The 23,628-nt window shown below is 44.9% G+C and overlaps 1 protein-coding gene across 5 annotated transcripts in view; it reads left to right on the top strand.

Moving 5' to 3' along the window:
* Window positions 1-13,541: 13,541 nt before the first annotated feature.
* ERCC6L2 (ERCC excision repair 6 like 2) overlaps window positions 13,542-23,628 on the top strand; it is a 64,751-nt gene continuing 54,664 nt past the window's right edge. The window contains exons 1-2 of one of the 5 annotated variants that reach the window (XM_081213529.1): window positions 13,549-13,754; window positions 17,722-18,146. In XM_081213529.1, the coding sequence (XP_081069655.1) occupies window positions 13,742-13,754; window positions 17,722-18,146 (438 nt within the window). In that variant the 5' untranslated portion in view covers window positions 13,549-13,741. The other 4 variants (XM_081213528.1, XM_081213527.1, XM_081213530.1 and 1 more) reach the window with 4 other exon arrangements.

Here is a 23,628-nt window from a genome sequence, read left to right on the forward strand (position 1 = left end):
CTTGAAAACTAGACTCCGGAAAGCTTGTCCATCGGTTCAGTTCTCTAGTCATTAGCTAGGGGTTGTCAAGGAAAATAGACTGAACTTGAAAACTTGCTCAAGCATGGAAGTAGGTGAGAAATAAAATACATGGGCAGGGATGATGTTAATTCCTCAGCATAAAAACACAACTCCTCTTTCCTCTTATTTTAGATCGCCCAACCTCCTCTGTACAAGCTGTCAGCATTCAGTAGGGAATGCCCATAAACTGTTTAACTGATTTTATAATGAATTGATTTTAGAATGCTGTATTATTTTACTGTTGTTAGCTGCTCTGAGCCCGGCTTTGGCTGGGGAAGGCAGGATATAAATAAAAATTTTTTATTATTATTATTATTATTATTATTATTATTATTATTATTAAGTGGGTGGGGGGGGAGCCTGTTTCAACAATGACTCAGATTTTTAAATGAGTACATTTGGGAAGGTCCTGCAAAGTCCATGGGGTGATGGACTGAGAAGGCTTTTTGAAATTAGTATGCTAATAGTTTCAGAGTGTCAGGCCGCATGTAGTCAAAACAGCACCAAACATACACGAGAGGGAGGTATAAACAGGCTTGGGAGAAATCACAGGGTTTGAAGATGTGCAACAAATTTGAATAAAATAATCCCCATAGTGAACCCCCAAAACCAGCCAAATGAGGACTGAGCATGCTTAGTGGACATGGAGCACTGACTGATGGTTAGGATTAAAAACAAACAAACACACCCTGGGGAGACGAAATAGAATGGAGTCTCCAAAAGAGAAGCTCTTCACACTGCAACATTTTATTGCAGGCCCGACTTGTGAAGGTCCTATTTTCCTTCTGTAAGCCTGCACTTTAGATGTCGAGACTCCCTTCTGAAAAATGCATATTCAAATGTGTTGTCTTTTTGCTTTGGCAAAGCCGCAACATGAAATGCACTCTGTGTGCAACAGCCCCTACATGCTGATAACTGAGAAATCCCGGCTACATTACCCGGTGAGGGTGACGTTAAATCTTCAGTGGAACCGTTCTCAAAACATTCAGTAGAATCGACTGATTTCTTATGTTTATATAGATCTGTGGAGCTTATTTAACTGACAAATTGGATTTTATTTCCTAGTTAACTATATCTTTCAATGACCGATCATCATCGAAACCTGAAATAAATGCTACCTGATTAAAGTAGTAAAGGTTAAAATATTTAAAACACATGCCGTAGACCCGAGAAATCAAGTCAAGATGTGTATGGGTAAGAATTATTAGAGGGTTTATGAAATCTGCCCCGAACAAATTAATTCATCTGTTTAGCCAAAGGCCTGTCAATGAATTCAAGAGCCATTTTTAAAAAGAGAACATCTGTTGCATATTTAAAGGTTCTGTTTATATGTGAATATAGTGGATTATTCTGTCCGAGGGAGGATACACAGTTTACATAAATGTAGTCGGAAGTTAATTTTAAATTGCTCTTATGTCACCGAGGATCAAGATTAATCTAATAATTCTAACAGGTTTTTTTAAACTCTCCAGGATGCATGGAAGAAGGTGAATTAGATCTGGATTGGGACTGGGAAAGAGATACAACAATATAGTATAAACACTTTTACCATCAACCCTCTCCTGCTTAGAGTACGGCAATGTGCTCTACGTGGGGTACCTCTGAAGGTGACCTGGAAACTACAACTAACCCAGAATGTGGCAGCTAGACTGGTGACTGGGGGTGGCCACCGATACCATAACACCAATCTTGAAAGACCTACATTGGCTCACAGTACATTTTCGAGCACAATTCAAAGTGTTGGTGCTGACCTTTAAAGCCCTAAATGGCCTCGGCTCAGTAGACCTGAAGGAGCATCTCCACCCCCATCGTTCTGGCCGGACACTGAGGTCCAGCGCTGAGGGCCTTCTGGCGGTTCCCTCATTGCGAGAAGCGAGGTTACAGGGAACCAGGCAGAGGGCCTTCTCGTTGGTGGCACCCTCCCTGTGGAACACCCTCCCTTCAGGTGTGAAGGAAATAAACAACTACCAGATTTTTAGAAGACATCTGAAGGCAGCCCAGTTTAGGGAAGTTTTTAATGTTTGGTATTTTATTGCTTTTTAAATATTCTGTCGGAAGCCATCCAGAATGGCTTAATAATAATAATAATAATAATAATAATAATAATAATTTATTATTTGTACCCTGCCCATCTGGCTGGGTTTCCCCAGCCACTCTGGGCGGCTTCCATAGAAACCAAAAAAACACTAAAATATCATACATTAAAAACTTCCCTGAACAGTGCTGCCTTAAGATGTCTTCTGAATGTCAGGTAGTTGTTTATCGTTTTGACTTCTGATGGGAGGGCGTTCCACAGGGCGGGCGTTCCACAGGGCATTCCGATGGAAGCAAATGAATAATAGTCCTTCATCCCCCCCCCATATGTTTTTCTTCTTCTTAAGCAAGCACAGGTTGCTGGGGTGGGGAAGCTGTGGTCCTTCAAATGTCACTACAACACCCATCATCAATGATCATTGACCACCCCACAACATTGGGTGGAGATAACCTAGAGGGTCTCAGGTTCCCTATCCCAGTCATATAGGCTTATCATTCAAAAAGCAATTAGGCTTTTAATTCATGACTGAGAATGCCTTGGTTGCCCATATTAACATTCTTTGTTAGGAGAAAGACAGAGGAAGTGTGACCATGTTCATTTTCCTTGAACTTTTGGTGGCTCTGAGTGCCATTGCACATGGTATTCCTTTGGGTCAATTGCATGCATTGGGAGCAGGGGACACTGTCTTGTAATGGTTCCATTCCTACCATATTTGGTGATTCCAGAAGGGGGGTTCTGATGGGATATATTCTATTGTTCATTGGTTTTTGTTTTTTTAAAAAATAACTGTACATGAAACCACCAATAAAGGTCATCCAAAAGTTTGGAGTAGATTGTCATATGCAGGCTGATGTCACCCATCTCTGTCTCCTTTCTGCTGAAACCAGGCTTGACCGCTTTGGGCCTTGAACGAGTAGCTGGCCATAAAATGAGGAATCGCAAATTATATGGCCAAGTCCTGATTCAAAACACTGGTGGATGTGGTGGGTAGGAGGAAGGGTGCTGCATCATATCCCCTTCTTCTGCTTTCTTCCTGCAACCAAGCAGGGTTCCAGATGCGAGTTTGCTCTCCCAAACGTGCTTCTGGGACCTTGGTTGGAGGAAAAACACTGGCAGGGGGCAGGGAGCTGATGGGGGGTGAGATTGGTGGGCAGGGTTAACACTGAACGGGAATAAGGAAGAAGAAGAGGAGGAGGAGGAGGAGGAGGAGTTTGGATTTGATACCCCGCTTTATCACTACCCGAAGGAGTCTCAAAGCAGCTCACATTCTCCTTTCCCTTTCTCCCCCACAACAAACACTCTGTGAGGTGAGTGAGGCTGAGAGGCTTCAGAGAAGTGTGACTGGCCCAAGGTCACCCAGCAGCTGCAGGTGGAGGAGCGGGGAATCGAACCTGGTTCCCCTGTAGCTCTTAACCACTACACCACACTGGCTCCCAGTGTGTTGGAGTTCAAAGGGCATTTGGAGGCACAATCCCCTTTTCCAGGATGCTTCTCTGTAGTGGAATGAGGTTCTCCTCTCTGCAGTGGTTTCATCCAGTGCCTGTTCAACTGTCAGGTGTGCGTGCAGGAGCCAGGCCCTGTGACCAATAGGACTTTGCAGGACTGGGGCCTTCCTAAGTTTGTTCTGGAGAGGCAAGGCCGATTGGTAACTCACAGCACCTGGTAGCACGAGCTGGAAAGGGGTATAAGGCCAGCATTTTCCCTTCAGCTCTTTGCCACAGCAACACGTTCCCTGCCTTGCTGCGTTTGACTCCTTGCTTCTTGATCCTCGGACCCTTGGCTTCTTGACTCCCGGTTCTCTGACCCTCGGCTTTCTGACTCCTGGCTTCTGGACTCCCGTTCCTGCTCCCACCCCACCATCTTGCCCCTGGAGTCCCCAGCTGGGGCTTTGATCGCCCGTGAACCAGACTGTGACATCAACCTTCCTTCTGCCTTGTCTGCTTCTGTCTTGCAGCCTGAGCTATCTTTGCGGAGATAAGCTTAGGTCATAGCATGCTATGCTTAATGAACCGGAAGCATGCCCTAGAAAGGCCTTTGCCAACCTCATGCCTTCTAGATGCTGAACAGCAACATGCAGCGCCCAACATGGCTGCAATTCCCATTGGCTCCATGTATGGCTGTGGTGGGCAGGGCTGATGGGCAGGGCAGGGCTAAATACGGAGGCTGCTGAAAGCTTCTCTACGAGTTCTACAAAACACCCAGCACTGCCCCTTGTCTGTGTTCTGCAAAAGATTATTAGTCACATTAAACACGCTGCCCTTTGGCGATGTGTGTGACTACAGCGATGTCTTGGAGAACACCCCTGGGTTCTCTGAAAAATATTTTGAAAGCCACTGGTTTAATATAACAAGTTACATTAAGGGACATTGGTGGTGCTGTGGGTTAAACCACAGAGCCTAGGGCTTGCCGATCAGAAGGTCGGCGGTTCGAATCCCCGCGACAGGGTGAGCTCCCGTTGTTTCGTCCCTGCTCCTGTCCACCTAGCAGTTCGAAAGGACGTCAAAGTGCAAGTAGATAAATAGGTACCGCTCCAGCGGGAAGGTAAACAGCGTTTCCGTGCGCTGCTTTGGTTCGCCAGAAGCAGCTTAGTCATGCTGGCCACATGACCTGGAAAAACTGTCTGTGGACAAATGTCGGCTCCCTCAGCCAGTAAAGCGAAATGAGCGCTGCAACTCTAGAGTCATCCGTGACTGGGCCTAACGGTCAGGGGTACCTTTACCTTTAATATAACAACAAGTTATATTAAAGGATGCTGATTGATCCGTCATTCTAAGAGTGTCCATTCATTGATTTGGTGTGCAAAATAGTACAGGACATCTGGGAAACCTACTATCCACAAAGTTAACACTTCCCGGTTCAGAAAACCAGGCTCAGGGTGGTCAACAACAAATTTAAAACACCTTATTGTTCACATTTTATACTGTATTTTATGCTGTTTTTTGTTGCATCAATTAATTCAGAATTCAAAAATCAATTTAGGGGGGGAATCCATCCAATAAACATTAGATGATCACCAGGGCTAGCTGGCTAAATTAGTCCTATTTGGGCCAGCGAGGAGACCAGGGGAGAATTAGCTGTGGGATCCCAGAGCGGGTAATCTTCATAAAAAGGGGAGGAGGAGGGAAGGAAGGAAGGGGAATAAAAGATCAGGCTAAGTTCTAATTGAAAGCCAGGCGGAATAACTCTGTCTTACAGGCCCTGCGGAAGGAAGTTAAATCCTGCAGGGCCCTGGTCTCATGGGACAGAGCATTCCACCAGGGCGGAGCCATCACTGAGAAGGCCCTGGCCCTGGTGGAGGATAATCTGACTTCCTTAGGGCCCGGGACCTCTAAACTATGATTATTAATGGACCTTAAGGTCCTCTGCGGGGCATACCAGGAGAGGCGGTCCCATAAATAAGGGTCTCATGCTCCACCAACTGAATGCCACTGTTGCCAACAATCATGGGGGGGGGGCCTGAAGTCATGTCTTCTCCAGCTGATTCCCTCTGTAGAACATCTGTTGTTGGCAATTTGGAGACAAGTCTATAAAGGTCCCGTAAGCCACTGAAAGGTTGTGATCCCTCTGTTTATTTACCTACATACAGATGGGTAGCCGTGTTGGTCTGCCATAGTCAAAATAAAAAAATTCCTTCCTGTAGCACCTTAAAGACCAACTAAGTTAGTTCTTGGTATAAGCTTTCGTGTGCATGCACACTTCTTCAGATACCTTTCCATTTCATGCGGCTCAATGTGGTGCCTTCCATGGTTCCAGTTACAGATGGGTAGCCGTGTTGGTCTGCCATAGTCAAAATAAAAAAATTCCTTCCTGTAGCACCTTAAAGACCAACTAAGTTAGTTCTTGGTATAAGCTTTCGTGTGCATGCACACTTCTTCAGATACCTTTCCATTTCATGCGGCTCAATGTGGTGCCTTCCATGGTTCCAGTTACAGATGGGTAGCCGTGTTGGTCTGCCATAGTCAAAATAAAAAAATTCCTTCCTGTAGCACCTTAAAGACCAACTAAGTTAGTTCTTGGTATAAGCTTTCGTGTGCATGCACACTTCTTCAGATACAGGTATCTGAAGAAGTGTGCATGCACACGAAAGCTTATACCAAGAACTAACTTAGTTGGTCTTTAAGGTGCTACAGGAAGGAATTTTTTTATTTACCTACATGTTATACAACTTTCCCTTAGGCTCTCAGTGAGGCTCGCTGGCTTTTTAACAGTTTGAACACTGGCTAAATGCCACTCTGAAGAAATTGTAGTTTGTAAAATGGCTGTGTGGTCTGAGTTAAGAATGCACAGGAAAATAATACACTTTGAAAACCCCACACATTATTTTTAAACTGCAAAGCCAACACCCAGAAATTTCAAAAGCTGCGGTTTGTGACAGAGGTTCTCCAAGATGTGCTTATTTGTCCAGAGACTCTGGAAACACTTACAGAAAACAATGGCTTTGAGTGCTTAAGGGGTTTAGATAGGAGGGGAGAGAATGGAATACTTCTGGGATGAATGCAGTCCAAACCTATGCATGTTTACTCAGAGGTAAGTTCCACTGAGTTCAATGTAATATATTCCCACATAAGTGTTTACAGGAGGGCAACCTCAGCGAATTGCAAATTAATATAATATTTTCAAACCTGAAAAATAAAGATTAGCAAACATACTGCATAAATCTAAGATACAATTGTTGCAAAACCCTTATATAATAACATCCCATGCCGACTTTACAAAACAAGACAAAAATAGAATTCCATAAGCAAAGACATTTTAGCATGTTGTAGTAGAATCAACAAAAAAGGGCTAAGTTCAAAGTGCTAAAAGATTGTAAGCCTGTAGCCAGGGCTTGTCTTGTTATTTATCATACAACATTTTGTTTTGCAAGAGCTTTAGAAACAATTACAACGAATAAATAAAGCACGTGGTTACTCAGAAGTAATCCCCACTGCATTAAGTGCAGATTGTTCTCAGGGAAGTGCACATAGAATTGCAGTCTTAAGCAGGTTTGTAGACAAACAGGAGTGTGGAGGAGCTCTTAAAGGTAAAGGGACCCCTGACCATTAGTTCCAGTCGTGACTGACTCTGGGGTTGTGGTGCTTATCTCACTTTATTGGCCAAGGGAGCAGGCATACAGCTTCCGGGTCATGTGGCCAGCATGACTAAGCCGCTTCTGGCGAACCAGAGCAGCGCACGGAAACGCCATTTACCTTCCCGCTGGAGTGGTACCTACTTATCTACTTGCACTTTGACATGCTTTCAAACTGCTAGGTTGGCAGGAGCAGGGACCGAGCAACGGGAGCTCACCCCGTCGCGGGGATTCAAACTGCCAACCTTCTGATCAGCAAGCCCTAGGCTCAGTGGTTTAACCCACAGTGCCACCCGAGTGTGGAGGAACCTTCTGTGCCAAAGAAGATGCAATGGTCAATGAAAATAGGAATTACTCCCATGATACTAATTATTTATTCCGTTTTCTGTCACCATAAATAAATATTTTTTGAGGTTAAGGGTGGTACTGAACACTATTCCTACGTAGAATAGACTCAATGAAGTTAATAGACATGATAAAACCAGGTTCATTAGAATGGGTCTACTCTGAGTAGGACTTAGTTGAATACGACCTAAAATACATTTGTAATCTCCATAAAGCTTTTCCTGCAACTACTATGCCTGGTGGGAAAGTTCTGTTGTGTTCTTGGAACTATGTTCTTTCTGTCTTTCCCCCCCTTTTAAGTGAAGTAACTAACACATAATAAAAAAATATTCTCTGAAGGATAATTAATTACTTTGATTCAATGGAACCAGAGTCACCATAGAAGTGAGCTTGTTTAACTTCTCCTCTAAGTGTTCACATGCTTTTTTGAGAAAAAGAAAACAGGGCCATTCCGCATAAAAATCAGCTACAAATCCAACAGAACTGACAAGCGTCGTTACGTTGCCTGTTCCAGGCAACTGTGTAAGTTGAGTGTTGCTGACATGATCCATTTATGGACAATATTTATTTAAGGACGCGATTTCAGAGTTTCTTCAGGTCACCCATTAATTAAAAAGACACAGTGGGGAAATGAATCAACAGTACATAGCATTTGTAGAATCAAATACTTTCAAGATTATGCAAGCTGAAAGACACACCTTCCGATTCACAACACATTTTGGAAAAGGTAATATTTCTGAGTGGCTGGGCAGATTTTTGGCTTGTTGGGAAAACATAAAGTGGCATATTATAGGTATATAAATTGAGCATAAAACTCACTATAACCTTTCTGACAACATACTTCAGCATTGGGAAAATACTTTTATTTTTAGAACTAAAGTGTCCTCTCAGAAAAACTGCCCTAATGATTTACAAAAAGGATTGTTGATCACTGCAGAATTACTAGAGATGCCGTAGACTGAAATGAACATTTGCTCAGTCTAAAGCTGCAATATTGTCCTGTTTTGAAATATTTCTACATAAATCATAGTAACATTAGTCAGCATTTAAAATGCTACTGTGATATCCTTATATCTAGCTCTTTCAGTCCTGAGAATTTTCTAGATTGTCCCTGATCCAGAGTTTAAAAAAAGGTAAAGGACCCCTGACAGTTAAGTCCAGTAGCAGACGACACTGGGGTTATGGCGCTCATCTCGCTTTATAGGCCGAGGGAGCCGGCGTTTGTCCGCAGACAGTTTTCCAGGTCATGTGGCCAGCATGACTAAGCCGCTTCTGGCGAAACCAGAGCAGTGCACGGAAACACCATTTACCTCCCTGCCAGAGTGGTACCTATTTATCTACTTACACTTCTTTGTGGGCTTTCGAACTGCTAGGTTGGCAGCAGCTGGGGCAGAGCAACGGGAGCTCACCCCGTCGCGGGGATTCCAACCGCCAACCTTCCGATCAGCAAGCCCAAGGCTCAGTGGTTTAGACCACAGTGCCACCCGCGTCCCTTGATCCAGAGTTTACCAGGGGGAAAATAAAACCAAGAAAACCAGGACCTGCATTTTTTCCATTTGTGTTAATTTGAACCATATTCTTAGGGTGCAATCCTCTGCACATCTTCCTATGACTAAGCCCCACTGGACACACTGGGAGTTGCTTCTTGGTAAACACGCAGAAGAGCGTGCTGTCAAGAAAGCAAAAATGCTGAAAGGTTTTTGGTGGCTTGAGGCTGAAGTATTCTTTGCTTGCTTTCCCTGTGATTACAGATGACACTCCTCCCCCAGAACAAAAGTTTATCTAGCCCAATTGTGAGGCATGTTCTTGCAAAGAATTATGTTTCATCCAACAGAACATGTATTTTGATTAAGTACCAGTTACATTATTTAGACCAGAGGTGGCTAACCTGTGGCCCTCCAAATGTTGTCGGACTCAAACTCCCATCATGCCCAATGGAATTGTAGTACAATGTTTGGAGAGCCACAGGTACCGTATTCTGATTTAGACAAAACAATGGCAGATGAAGATTGTGCTACATTTTAGGACAGGACAGATTATGAGACAGTAAGCAAGAGTGTTAAAAACCAGAGGACAATGTGCTCATTCATCTGGCTCAAGGGTCAGCAAACTTTTTCAGCAGGGAGCCGGTCCACTGTCCCTCAGACCTTGTGGGGGGGCTGGACTATTTTTTTGGGGGGGGAATATGAATGAATTTCTATGCCCCACAAGTAACCCAGAGATGCATTTTAAATAAAAGCACACATTCTACTCATGTAAAAACACCAGGCAGGCCCCACAAATAACCCAGAGATGGATTTTAAATAAAAGGACACATTCTGTTCATGTAAAAACACACTGATTCCTGGACCGTCCACGGGCCAGATTTAGAAGGTGTTTGGGCTGGATCCAACCCGCGGGCCTTAGTCTGCCTACCCATGATCTGGCTCATAGATTTCTTTATATCTTGATCAGGAATATGGAACGAGAAATAAGTTTAGAGAACCTAAATTTGTTTTCTATCCACATTTATTTATAATATTGCTTATTCTAATTAAGTGCATTCTATTTTAGATGTGTTGCACAGTCAGTTTTAAGGTAGGTGAGGAAGAATGAACCGTTATGCATAATGGTAACATGCAACTGGCATTAGACAAAGTGGTCTGTGATATTACAATATCTGGGGTAGTTCAAATATGAAGAATTCCAATCTTCATACCAGCAATGAATACCTTTTAAGTTCCCTGCAACTCAGTTGTGTTGCCTCAAACACAGGATAAGGCAGGGGTCAGCAACCTGCGGCTCCGGAGCCGCATGTGGCTCTTTTACACTTTTGCTGCGGCTCCGGGGCGGATACTAGCAAGGGGAGGAGGCGCATTGTGTGCCCCGACACTCCCCACTGTTTTAAATGTCGCAATGGTTTTGCGGCTCCCAGTTGTTGTTTTTCCGGTCCAAGTGGCTCTTTTTGTCTTAAAGGTTGCAGACCCCTGGGATAAGGAAATGGTGAATATGTTTGCAGCTGGCAGAAAACCGAGGACACACAATTTGCTTCCTGCGTATTGCAAGAAAAATGAATTCATGCATCTTTCATATGGTTACCGTATTTTTCGTCCTATAGGGCGCACCGGCCCATAGGACGCACCTCGTGTTTTTTTTTTTGGGGGGGGGGGAATGAATAAAAAAAATTTATTCCGCCGCGGCTGCCGCCCCAAGCCTTACGCACACCTGCCCGAAGCACCCTCTGGAGGGCTCCGCGTGCTTCGGGCTGCAGGTTGCCGCCCCAAGCCTCGCGTGCCCAGCGGGACCTCCCGCCGGGCGCGCGAGGCTTGCAGACACTCGCCCAAAGCACGGGAAGCCCTCCGGAGGGCTCCCCGTGCTTTGGGCGACAGGCTGCCGCCCCAAGCCTCGCACGCTTGGCGGAACCTCCTGCCGGGCGCCCAAGGCTTGCGGACACTCGCCGGGGCTGCAGGCTGCTGCCTGCAAGCCTTGTGAGCCCGCGGGAACTCCCGCCGGGCTTGCAAGGCTTGCGGATAGCTTCCTGAAGCCTGGAGAGCGAGAGGGGTCGGTGCGCACCGATGCCTCTCGCTCTCCAGGCTTCAGCGAAAGCCTGCATTCGCCCCATAGGACGCACACACGTTTCCCCTTCATTTTTGGAGGGGAAAAAGTGCGTCCTATGGGGCGAAAAATACGGTAAATGTACAGCATGTGCTATATGGTCAACTGTTTTATTTATATATTTAATTTGTATTCCCCCTTTTCACCAAATGGTCCTCAAGGTGGCTTACTGCGATCAAACAAATACTGTAATAAAATACAACTAAAACAGCAATAGAGCACCAAGTAAAGAACATTAAAACATGCAAGTAAAACATTAATTCAGTCAATCAAAGACAACCAAGTAGAGCATATTTTGAAGTCCGTTTATACGTCTGTCTAAATAAAAATATTTCAGGTTGCAATCCTAACCCCAGAATTCAGTAGGACTTATTTATGTGCAAACATAACTGCACAAAATTCCAGACATGAGGTTTATGATCTGTTGTTCCCTAGAACTGCCACTCCCCTTTGCCCACAAGGTGTTTTTTTGGTCTGCTTGTATTTTCAGCAAAGCAAACCACCAAGAACACACCTGTCCATACAAAGGGATCCCCAGCTTAAGGTAATCAGTATGCATTGTGTTCTGCAACCACTTCCTAATTCCCAAGCATTATGTATCTATGCACACACCCCTCTGTGCTTTTTTTGTACCAGCATGGATTTGGTGGCATATTAAGTTCAAATAAACAAAAGTACTTAAAAAAATTAAATACAGAATATTGTTGGTCCTCAAGGATAGAGCAACAATAAGAATTTTCCTGATTAGTGCAGCTAGCTGGTTTTCTAAGACCTCATGTAGGGCAATATATATAATTTCTCAAGGGCAGGCAAATCCCTATTGTTTATTTTATCAGCATTTAATGTCATACATGGACCTATGTTCACAGATCACATTTAAGTAAAAGTGTATTTCTTGTGGCATTGCTTCAGAATGGAAGTAGTCAAATTTCCAATTGTTTGTATATTTTGGCTAGTGCCAGTTCGTTGGTACTAGATTACATTTGATTTTGAGCAATCTCCCTTCAATTCCAAAACAGCTAGCGTGAAATCCGAGTAGAGATTTCCTTGTGCTGCAATAGTACTCTGATGGTTCATGTTTTGAGGATTAACCAGCTATAAACCATCTTTCATAGTTTTTGTTAAGACCGTGGTCTTCTCCAGAGACAAATGGATCAAGTATCTGCTACGTTTGGAACTGGAAATCTCTACAGGGGAAACCATAGTCTCATTTCGAGGCTGTAAATCAATTATCCAGCACCAGACTGGTGTGATTACTGTTGTGAAGTCATAGAAGAGCAAATATGGAACACCCATACTTTTCCTTAGACTCAAGGGCATTATTATTAATTATTCCTATTAAAATTGCCTATGGCTACTTGAATTATCTTGCTTGACTGCACAACATCACGAGAGCACTATTAAAAGGGAAGCTTTTAATATTTGATGTATTATTGTATTTTAATATTTTGCTGGAAGCCGCCTAGAGTGGCTGGGGAAACCCTGTCAGATGGGTGGGGTATAAATAACAAATAATTATTATTTTATGAATGATAGTAAACCAGAGTCCAAGCAGCAGCTTCCCCAAGGTTTGGGCTTCCCATTGTAACTTAAGATCAAAAAGCTACTCTAAGGAGTCCAAATTCAGCAGTGGGTTTGTACTACAGGAGCAGACAAAACAGAATTGCTGTTGAAAGGCAATTTCACAGCAGCACAGCAGGCAGAAAACCGGCAGGTGCAGCGTTTCCCCCCAGGATCGCGGTGCACTGATAGGCTGCACCTGTTGAATTTCTGCCTGCCTAGACGCTGCTGAATCACGAAGCTGCCAGAAGGCAGCTCTAGGCGCAACAACTGCTCAGTAAAGCGGCTTTATTATTTTTATTTTTTCTTCACACAGCTCCTTGGCTTTGACTCCTTTATTGCTGCGGTCTGAGCTCCAGCCGCCGCGCCAAAGGAGCAAGCGGGGACTGCGAGCGAGCGCTGACCCTCCGACCTCCCTGAGAGCAAAGCGAGAACTGAAGGCAGCCGGGGAAGCAGCAAAGAGGGTGAGGGGGAAACATCTAACTTCGTTATCGCGAGAATTGGCCGCGCGAGCCGGCATCAAAAGCCGTTCGTTTTCCCGCTAGAGATAGGAAAAAGTGTAGAGTCGGGAGTTTCTTAAGAGCAGGAACTGCTGCCTGCTCCTCTCCTTGGCTTGGGCAGCCTTCTTCTGCTCGGCCCCACCATAGTGCCCTGTGGGAATTCTCCTCCTTCGGCGCCGACAAGCGAGGGTGAGACAAGGAAGGGGAAATGGCGCTCGAATAACAACCATCGACTCTGAGGCCGGGCGGGCGACTCTGTACTGTTAAGTCTAGGGCGATTTCATCCTGAGAGGAGATGCTCTGTGGAGACCCGGACCCCGCGAGACCGCGGCTAGATCTCGCGAGACCTTGCTGCTCCCTTCGAAATAGGGCAGCTTTGAAACCCCGGAAGTGGCAGAAGCTGCGGCGGCTTCTCGGCACGTGAGTTCGGGGCTTTTGCCTCGCGCGGGGGAACTTCCTTTCCCCCAGCCCGGAAGTGCCCTTTAATTCCAGTTATTCCTGCCTATATCTTAATGCTAAAATAATGAACAGGGCTGACTACTGCAGTCGACACCAAGATAATACCAACAATTACATGAAATGTTGTTTACAGGTAATGTCACCTGTAAATAAACAATAAACGTCCATTGAAAATGGCAAAAGTAGTTTCTTTCCCCAAATAGGTTTAGGCTTGTGAGCTCTGCCCATGTTTCCTAAGGAGATTTAACAAACTGAAGGACGTCGCCCTCCTTCTATGCTCCTCCCGAAGGAAACATGCAGATGGGGACAGGTAAGTTTCTACATATATATATATATATATATATATATATTGTATTAGTGGGACTGGGGTGGGTAGGAACTAGGTACGTGCAAATAGACTAGTTATTGGCTCACCTTTATACCTTTAAGCCGCTTACATACCATCTTCTCTTGTATATCGTTTACACTACAAAGTTATGCCTTAACTATGCTTTCTCAGCCTATTTTTTGATTTAATTTTCCTTGTTCATTCGGTGCAGTTCTGTTACAGTAGATTTTGACAGCTCAATGACTAAAGGTATTTAGCAACGAAACGCCGGTTTACCGGAATGAAGTCTGAACACTGAACCTCTGGTATATCACAAGTGGACTCTTTATTTACTTCGTTTGCGATTGTTCAAGATAAAATATATTTTGGAAAGAGAAGAAATGAGCACTGAAGCACTGACAAGTGAACTCTTTATTTACTGTGTTTGCTATTGTTCAAGATAAAACTGATTTGGGAAAGAAGCTTCTTTTGCCATTTTTATGGATGCTTACTGTTTATTTAAGATAGTTGCCTTGGTGATATTATCTTGTGCATCTTAATGCTGGCCTAGAAGAAGGGTCTCCTGCCCTGCCTTTGTGTGTGTTATTGGACTGAGACTGCTCTAACCTGATGTCAGGGCTGCTGGGGAAATCTGTGGCCCTCCAGAGGTTGCTGCATTTCAGTTGCATTTTCAACATGGTCAGGGGTGTTGTAAGCGCAGGGCCTTACCCTTCGTTCACGTCGTATTCATGGGCATAGCTAGGATTTATGTTTGGGGGAGGGGTTGGATAAGGTTACCAGATTTTTTTCAGTGAATCCAGGGACACTTTTCAACTTCAGTAGGAATGATAGGATTTTGTATGGGGACTGATTTGTAAATCTGGGGACTGTCCCCGGGAAACGGGGACATCGGGTAACCTTAGGTTAGGACACCCACCTGTCATCCTCCTCTGTCTGGTCTGTCTAGCAGATTTGGAAGTCAAAAAATAAAATAAAAATTAACACCAGGGAGTACCTTTCCCACAGTTAATGAGTATATTTTGCAAAATTACAAAGAACACGCCTTTTCTCATCTTATTTTCTTTTTCATTTTTTTTCTTGGAATTGCTGAAATGCTTCTCAGCATTTCCTTCTTCAATTCCTCCTTTCCCCCAAATCCGGTTTTTGTGTGTGCGCTCAGTAAGCATTACCCATGAAGACGCTTCCCTGCCATCATCACCTTTAAAAAAGGTAAAGGTACCCCTGCCCGTACGGGCCAGTCGTGTCCGACTCTAGGGTTGTGCGCCCATCTTGCTTAAGAGGCCAGGGGCCAGCGCTGTCCGGAGACACTTCCGGGTCACGTGGCCAGCGTGACGAAGCTGCTCTGGCGAGCCAGCACCAGCACAGCACACGGAAACGCCGTTTACCTTCCCACTATAAAGCGGTACCTATTTATCTACTTGCATTTGGGGGTGCTTTCGAACTGCTAGGTGGGCAGGAGCTGGGACCGAAAGATGGGAGCTCACCCCGCCGCGGGGATTCGAACCGCCGACCATGCGATCGGCAAGTCCTAGGCACTGAGGTTTTACCCACAGCGCCACCCGCGTCCCTTATCATCACCCTTAGCCAGGTTTATACTCTCCGCAGTGTACTGAATGACTGTTGTAGGGTACAAGGGGAGCATGGCTGAGCACGAGAGATGAGGAGAACCTTTTCTGTGATAGGATAGAAGATTTCTGCCTCTTTTACTAGATCTGCTATGTCCAGCTCTTTCAACTGCTCTTTACTGAGTTTCTTCTCCTTCCCCATGGTGTACCATAGTCCATCACTCAGTCGGGTTGCCAGTTGCATCGCTAGAATGCGCCACAACATCATCCAAGTGACTTCAACATGCATTTCAGTTTCAAATATTATGATTATTTCTACTTTTAGTTAAGTGTTTTTATTTATTTACTTGATGGAGGGGGGGCAACTGCCCCCCCTGCCCCTGGCTACGTCCATGGCCCTATTGGTTCAGAACAGATAAAAGAAAGCACTTCTTCACACAGCGCATAGGTAAACTTTAGAACTTGCTCCCATGGGAGACAGTGATGACCACCATCTTGGATAGCTTCAAAAGAGGGTTAGATAAGCTCATGGAGGTTATTGGTGGCTACTAGCCATAATGACTATGCTAATGCTGCTGAATGCCAGTTGCTGGAAACCGCAGGAGAGGAGAGTGGTCTTGGGCTCGGGTCCTGCCTGAGAATTTTTTACAGGCATCTGGTTGGACACTGTGAGAAGAGAATGCTGTTGGCTTGATCCAGCAGACTCTTCTTACGTTCTTACATTTACTGTCCAGAGGATGTGGTTAATGGGCGGCCTATAAATACCAATAAACAAATAATAGTCTTCAGCTTCTGCTCTCGTTCCTACCACCTGCTGCTTGCTGATAATTGAGTCAGTTTAGCCACACACTAGCCCCTTTCTCAAGAGATGTTTAGGCTGCAGCTCACTGCACGCTTTACCTGGGCCAAAGTCCCTTTTCAGGACATCAGACTGTCAGCATTTTATACTGATTTCCTGCAGACTGGTATTTCACGAAGAACCCCGCTTCAGCTATGCTTGTCACCTTTAAAAAAAATAATTAAAATTGAGGGGGAGACTTTTTGTCCTAAGTGCAGAGCACTGTTATTCCCTCTCATAGGGATGCGGGAGAAGAGGGGCTGTTCTCTTAGCTTGATATGATGCCTCACCTCCTCTCCTAAAGCATGGATGACTAACCCGAATCCCTCCAGAAGATGCTCGACTACAACTGTTGATTGTGTGTCAAGACCCCGCAGCCACCTCCTCGTTGGGAAATAACACACACAAGGACACGGATACAGTGGTGCCTTGCAAGACGAAAAGAATCCGTTCTGAGAGTCTCTTCGTCTAGCGGTTTTTTCGTCTTGCGAAGCAAGCCCATTGACAGATTAGCGGATTAGCGCTATTAGCGGCTTTTAGCGGGTAAGCAGATAAGCGGCTTAGAAAAAGGGGGGGGGGAGGGAAAAAACCCCCGCAGGAACTCGCAAGACATTTTCGTCTTGCGAAGCAAGCCCATAGGAGATTCATTTTGCAAAGCACCTCCAAAACGGAAAACTCTTTCGTCTAGCGAGTTTTCCGTCTTGCGAGGCATTCGTCTTGCGGGGCACCACTGTATTAGGTTTATGTTATTGGGCAAATTTGGCCACAACTTTATTGAATTACAGAATGTGAGTGGTATTGGATGGAGGAGCTCTGTCGGTGCATACCAACTCGAGCTCCCCCTGGTGTTCCCGTCGGGGTTGTGTCAAGGCCCTAGCCCCCGACCCGGGCTTCAGACAAGATCAACACCCCCGGATTCCTTTAACGGAATACCCTTAAGCTTGGAGGGGCAGGTGATGGCCACACCTCCCTTCCCCCATCACAAGGTCAAACAATGCCTAACCGCAACCCTAACAAAGTTGTGACGATTGCTACGAAGTAGGCGAAAACCAAATGGGCACTGCCAATTCTGGCTCGCCCCTCCAATTTAAATTGACCCAGCCACGCCCCCGGCCAGGACGTTTGGGGATCCATGTTTATCTATAACTAAGAATGTGCGATGATTTGGCAGGTGGGTGATTTATCTGTTACCTTGAAGAGAACATTGCTAGGATGTGTCTTGATTTTTGCAGGACTAATTTAAAACAGTTTGCATCCCAACTTTATGTGGGCTTGTTCAGAAAAAAAATGAATAGAATTTAATTAAGTACACTCCACTGAATTTCATTCAGGTTGAAACACTATTTTTGTTGTATGTGATTTTTAACAGGCAGGTGGCATGTTGGAGATAAATGCCTTGCTCCTTTTCCTGAAAACGAGAAGCTTTGTGAAGCCACGATAACATCCTTGGAAACAGATGAAAATGGGAATTCTTTTGCAGTTGTATCTTTTAGGGGCTCTCAAGGAAAGAAAATACTAGTAGCAAAACTCTGTAGTATCAAAACCAGTAAATATGCCCAGAAGAACTTAATATTTGATGACGAAGATTTGGAGAAGCCTCATTTCCCTGGCAGAAGCTTTCCCTCATCTGCAGTTGACTATGAGCTGTCTAAGGATGGAGATCGGATCCCATATACAATTAATAGATACCTACGTGATTATCAAAGAAAAGGGGCCCTGTTTTTATATGGACACGCTGTTTGTGGTAACGGGTGCATTCTTGGAGATGACATGGGCCTTGGAAAAACTATACAGGTATCTTACCTTCTTTCTGCTATTCTAAGGACAAAAATGTGTTGATGTCTGGAGCAGAGTAAAGAATTGGCTGGATTTTGTGAGGGTCTCTGGTGTTCATGATGATTTGTGCTCGTGATGATATTGGGCACTCACAAATTCTAATGAAAAAATTCCTTCCAGTAGCACCTTAAAGACCAACTAAGTTAGTTCTTGGTATGAGCTTTCGTGTGCATGCACACTTCTTCAGATACACTGAAACAGAAGTTGCCAGATCCTTCTATATAGAGAGAAGGTGGGGAGGGGTATTACTCAGAAGGGTGGTGGGAATGGGAGATTGGCAGATACCTGAGATGAGCCTGTTGACGACTCTTAACGACTGCAATAGGTCTTACAGGAAAAGGCAAGGGGTTAGAAGGTGAAAAATGGCTAAGTCATGTATAATGAGATAAGAATCCAATGTCTTTGTTCAGACCAGGTCTCTCCATGGTTTTAAGTTTGGTAATGAGTTGCAATTCAGCAGCTTCTCTTTCCAGTCTATTTCTGAAATTCCTTTGTAGTAAAACAGCTACTTTGAGATCTTGTATAGAATGTCCTGGGAGATTGAAGTGTTCTCCTACTGGTTTCTCTGTTTTGTGATTCTTGATGTCAAATCAGTAGCTGTTTTACTACAAAGGAATTTCAGAAATAGACTGGAAAGAGAAGCTGCTGAATTGCAACACATTACCAAACTTAAAACCATGGAGAGACCTGGTCTGAACAAAGACATTGGATTCTTATCTCATTATACATGACTAAGCCATTTCTCACCTTCTCACCCCTTGCCTTTTCCTGTAAGACCTATTACAGTCGTTAAGAGTCGTCAACAGGCTCATCTCAGCTATCTGCCAATCTCCCATTCCCACCACCCTTCTGAGTCATACCCCTCCCCACCTTCTCACTATATAGAAGGGTCTGGCAACTTCTGTTTCAGTGTATCTGAAGAAGTGTGCATGCACACGAAAGCTCATACCAAGAACTAACTTAGTTGGTCTTTAAGGTGCTACTGGAAGGAATTTTTTTATTTTGACTATGGCAGACCAACACGGCTACCTATCTGTAACTAAATTCTAATGAGTTACTAGTCATTTGAATGATTGTTCTTTCCTGCTTTTAATGGTTCTAAGTTTTCGCTAGGGGCTACCATCTCTGTTTGCTCCGCTCATCAAGCCCGCTTACCCCTTTGTCAACTCTCCCTCCTTCATACCTGGCCAACCCTTTACACCTGGCCCTTAGCATCTCAGCTATGTCTTTGCCTATCCACCCCCCTTTGGTGAAATTCAACAGTGTGTTTAGTCTGTGCCAAGTATTGCAGCTTGTCAGGTGGAACGATCACCCTTTCCTCTCCAGAGGGGGAGGACAGGGGCGAAAAACCCATTGCGTGAACTTGTGAGGACAACTAAATTTCTCCTGCCCCTTAATTTGTTCTGCTTCTTAGTATTGTGTTTGTCTGTAGCTGCTTTGATAATATTTATACCTGTGGGTTAAACCACAGAGCCTAGGACTTGCCGATCAGAAGGTCGGCAGTTTGAATCCCCGCGACGGGGTGAGCTCCCGTTGCTCGGTCCCTGCTCCTGCCAACCTAGCAGTTTGAAAGCATGTCAAAGTGCAAGTAGATAAGTAGGTACCACTCCAGCGGGAAGGTACCGTATTTTTCGCCCCATAGGACGCACCGGCCCATAGGACGCATCAAGTTTTGGGGGGGGGAAATAAAGGGGAAAAAATTATTTCCCCCCCAGGCGCTTGTGGGGCAGGCAGCGGGGAGAAGCACTCTTCTCCCCGCCGCCCGCCTTGCGATCAGGTCCGGGGACAGCAAGGAGACGCAGCGCGTCTCCCTGCTGTCCCCGGAGTGGTGGGGCAGGCAGCGGAGAGAAGCGCTCTTCTCCCCCCGCCCGCCTTGCGATCAGGTCCGGAGTGGTGGGGCAGGCAGCGGGGAGAAGCGCTCTTCTCCCCGCCGTCAGCCTCCAAACCACTTCGGGAGAAGCGGCTTAGTCATGCTGGCCACATGACCCGGAAGCTGTACACCGGCTCCCTTGGCCAATAAAGTGAGATGAGCGCCGCAACCCCAGAGTCAGTCATGACTGGACCTGGTTCCTTTACCTTTACCTTTATACCTGGGTTTTATAATTAAATAATTAACGAAATGAAATTTAGTAAGCCACAGCCACGTCCCCCCCCCCAGTTTTTCTCTCCTCAGTTGTGAGGCCTTTAGATGTTTCAGGTGTTTAAGAAAGACCTCTAGAAAGAATTAAGCTAATGATATTAATGAGAAAGTTGGGAGTCCATTCTTCTGTCCTGACCATGATATTTGATAAACCTGGAAGGCAAACAGATGGTGAGACTGGAGTGAGGTCTTTAATTTTCCAGAATTGTCACAAAGTGGGAAATAACTTACGACAGTGATCATGAGTATACAGTCTCTATGCTTCCTTTTAAAAACAAGGCTGATTTCCTCTTGCTTTTTTTATATTGCCTGTTGGGGAATTTTATTACACTCTTTCCCAGACACTGGTATATACCACTGATTGCAAAATGACAGTATGTGAGGAAAGATAGACTGTAAAAATGCTTTCTTGTCAGCGTGGGGAAGGAAGCCTGCAACATTATTTTCTCAGAATGGCAATTCATTCTTTCACTCCAAGGAAGAAACAGCACTCTGCTGTGTGAGACATCCAGGGATTAAACTCCAGACTGGTTTTATTCTACAGCTTCTTTCCATAATTTACCACTTTCTCAAAAAAAAAAAAAAAAAGTTTCCATGCATGGCTTGCCACCTATTTTGTGTGTCATTATACTTGATAATAGCAGTGGTTCATGATGAGAACCAGGAATCCAATTAGAAACATCTTTTTCACAACAGTTTGAATTTCATTGTAAGCTGGAAGTGGATATGTGGATGAATATTTTCTTTTCTTTTTAAAAGTATTTTTCATGGAATTTTATCCACATTACCCAAATAAAATAAAACTTCATGGGACAAATGCATAAAAACCAAGCTGAATCCAAACCAAGGCTGGCATGGGATGTTACATTTACAAGAAGAAATGATAAAGCTGGTTAATGGAGGGATATTTTAAACTTGCCTGTTTTTCCCCCATCCTGGTCAACTAGCTGAACAGTAAAATTCTGTTTTAAGCAGGACATTAGCTTGTGAATGTGATTAAAGTAATCTACAGTGGTGCCCCGCAAGACGAATGCCTCGCAAGACGGAAAACTCGCTAGACGAAAGAGTTTTCCGTTTTGGAGGTGCTTCGCAAAACGAATTTCCTATGGGCTTGCTTCCCAAGACGACAATGTCTTGTGAGTTCCTGCTGTTTTTTTTTCCTTCCCCCCCTTTTTCTAAGCCGCTAAGCCGCTTATCAGCTGATCCGATCAGCAGATAAGCCGCTAAAAGCCGCTAATCCGTCAATGGGCTTGCTTCGCAAGACGAAAAAACCGCTAGACGAAGAGAATCACAGAACGGATTCTTTTCGTCTTGCGAGGCACCACTGTATTGACTTTTAATGCTACAACAAGCTAAGGGCATCATTGCATGTAACTAAATTAGTGAAATCAAAGCAAGTGCTGCAATTGTCTTATACGGGTCATTTTCTGTCCCTACATGGATCTCTTTATAGCAAGGGTGGGGAATCTGTGACACTTATCTATTTTTGGGTTCCAGCTCCTATCCACCCCAGCCAGTGTGGCCAAGGGTCAAGGATGATAGGTGTTGCAATCCACCATCTGGAAGGCTACTGTTTGCTACCCTTTATTTATATGCTGCCCATTCCATCTTGGGACTTGCATAAGAACTGGACCTCGGGTGGCTCCAGATGCCCTGGCTCTGATTCTGCCCAGGAAGAACGAGTCTTGTGTATCAATAAAAGAAGTGAGATATTCCCAGCAGAAGAGGTTGGACTCTCTGTTACACTCGCCAACACAAATTACTTGCATTTGTTGTCAGGAGGACTCTCCTTTCTGCAACCTGCACATTTTAAGAAGGGCTAGTTGGCACATGTTTCCTCATCTTGAGAGCTGGAGCCTTTGTGACAGATGAAGAGTGTTTTGGGTCCCTTCCCTTGCTTAGCTGTGGGATGCTGTACAGTGGTACCTCAGGTTAAGTACTTAATTCGTTCCGGAGGTCCGTTCTTAACCTGAAACTGTTCTTAACCTGAATAATAATAATAATAATAATAATAATAATAATAATAATAAATAATGAAAATAATAATTTATTATTTATACCCCGCCCATCTGGCTGGGCCTCCCCAAAAATACAGTAAAATATCACACGTTAAAAACTTCCCTGAACAGGGCTGCCTTAAGATGTCTTCTGAATGTCAGGTAGTTGTTTATCACTTTGACATCTGCTGGAAGGGCGTTCCACAGGGCAGGCGCCACTACCGAGAAGGCCCTCTGCCTGGTTCCCTGTAGCTTTGCTTCTCGCAATGAGGGAACCGTCAGAAGGCCCTCGGCGCTGGACCTCAGCGTCTGGGCAGAACAATGGGGGTGGAGACGCTCCTTCAGGTATACTGGACCGAGGCTGTTTAGGGCTTTAAAGGTCAGCACCAACACTTTGAATTGTGCTCGGAAACGTACTGGGAGCCAATGTAGGTCTTTCAAGACCGGTGTTATATGGTCTCGGCGGCCGCCTCCAGTCACCAGTCTAACTGCCGCATTCTGGATTAGTTGTAGTTTCCGAGTCACCTTCAAAGGTAGCCCCACGTAGAGTGCATTGCAGTAGTCCAAGCAGGAGATAACCAGAGCATGCACCACTCTGGCGAGACAGTCCGCAGGCAGATAGGGTCTCAGCCTACGTACCAGATGGAGCTGGTAAACAGCTGCCCTGGACACAGATTTGACCTGTGCCTCCTTGGACAGCTGTGAGTCCAAAATGACTCCCAGGCTGCGCACCTGGTACTTCAGAGGCACAGTTACCCCATTCAGGACCAGGGAATCCTCCACACCTGCCCGCCTCCTGTCCCCCAAAAACAGTACTTCTGTCTTGTCAGGATTCAACCTCAATCTGTTAGCCGCCATCCATCAGACCACTTTAGCTAATGGGGCCTCCTGCTACCACCACGCCGCCGGAGCACGATTTCTGTTCTCATCCTGAACCAAAGTTCTTAACCTGAAGCACTATTTCTGGGTTAGCGGAGCCTGTAACTTGAAGCGTATGTAACCTGAAGCGTATATAACCTGAGGTACCACTGTATTTAGTTGCAGCAGTGGGGCTGGCTGAGGTTCTGTTGAGATTCCTTGTCTTTGGAGTCTTGAGGCAGTGTGTCTATATGAGTTCTGAGAAAACAAGTCTTAGCAAACTGTCTTTTGCATTTGTTGTGAATCTTAACTGCTTGTTTGTGGAAAAGGCCGTTTCACCAGTTGAACCATCGTCAAATTCCTACTTGTTCCCACAGTTCTTTGGATATGCGAACAGAGATATATAGTCTTCCGCTGTGCATCGGAGTTTTGTTCGGAGTGTGAT

Source organism: Podarcis bocagei, assembly GCF_964188305.1.
Source record: "Podarcis bocagei genome assembly, chromosome: 11".
NCBI classification, from domain to species: Eukaryota; Metazoa; Chordata; class Lepidosauria; order Squamata; family Lacertidae; genus Podarcis; species Podarcis bocagei.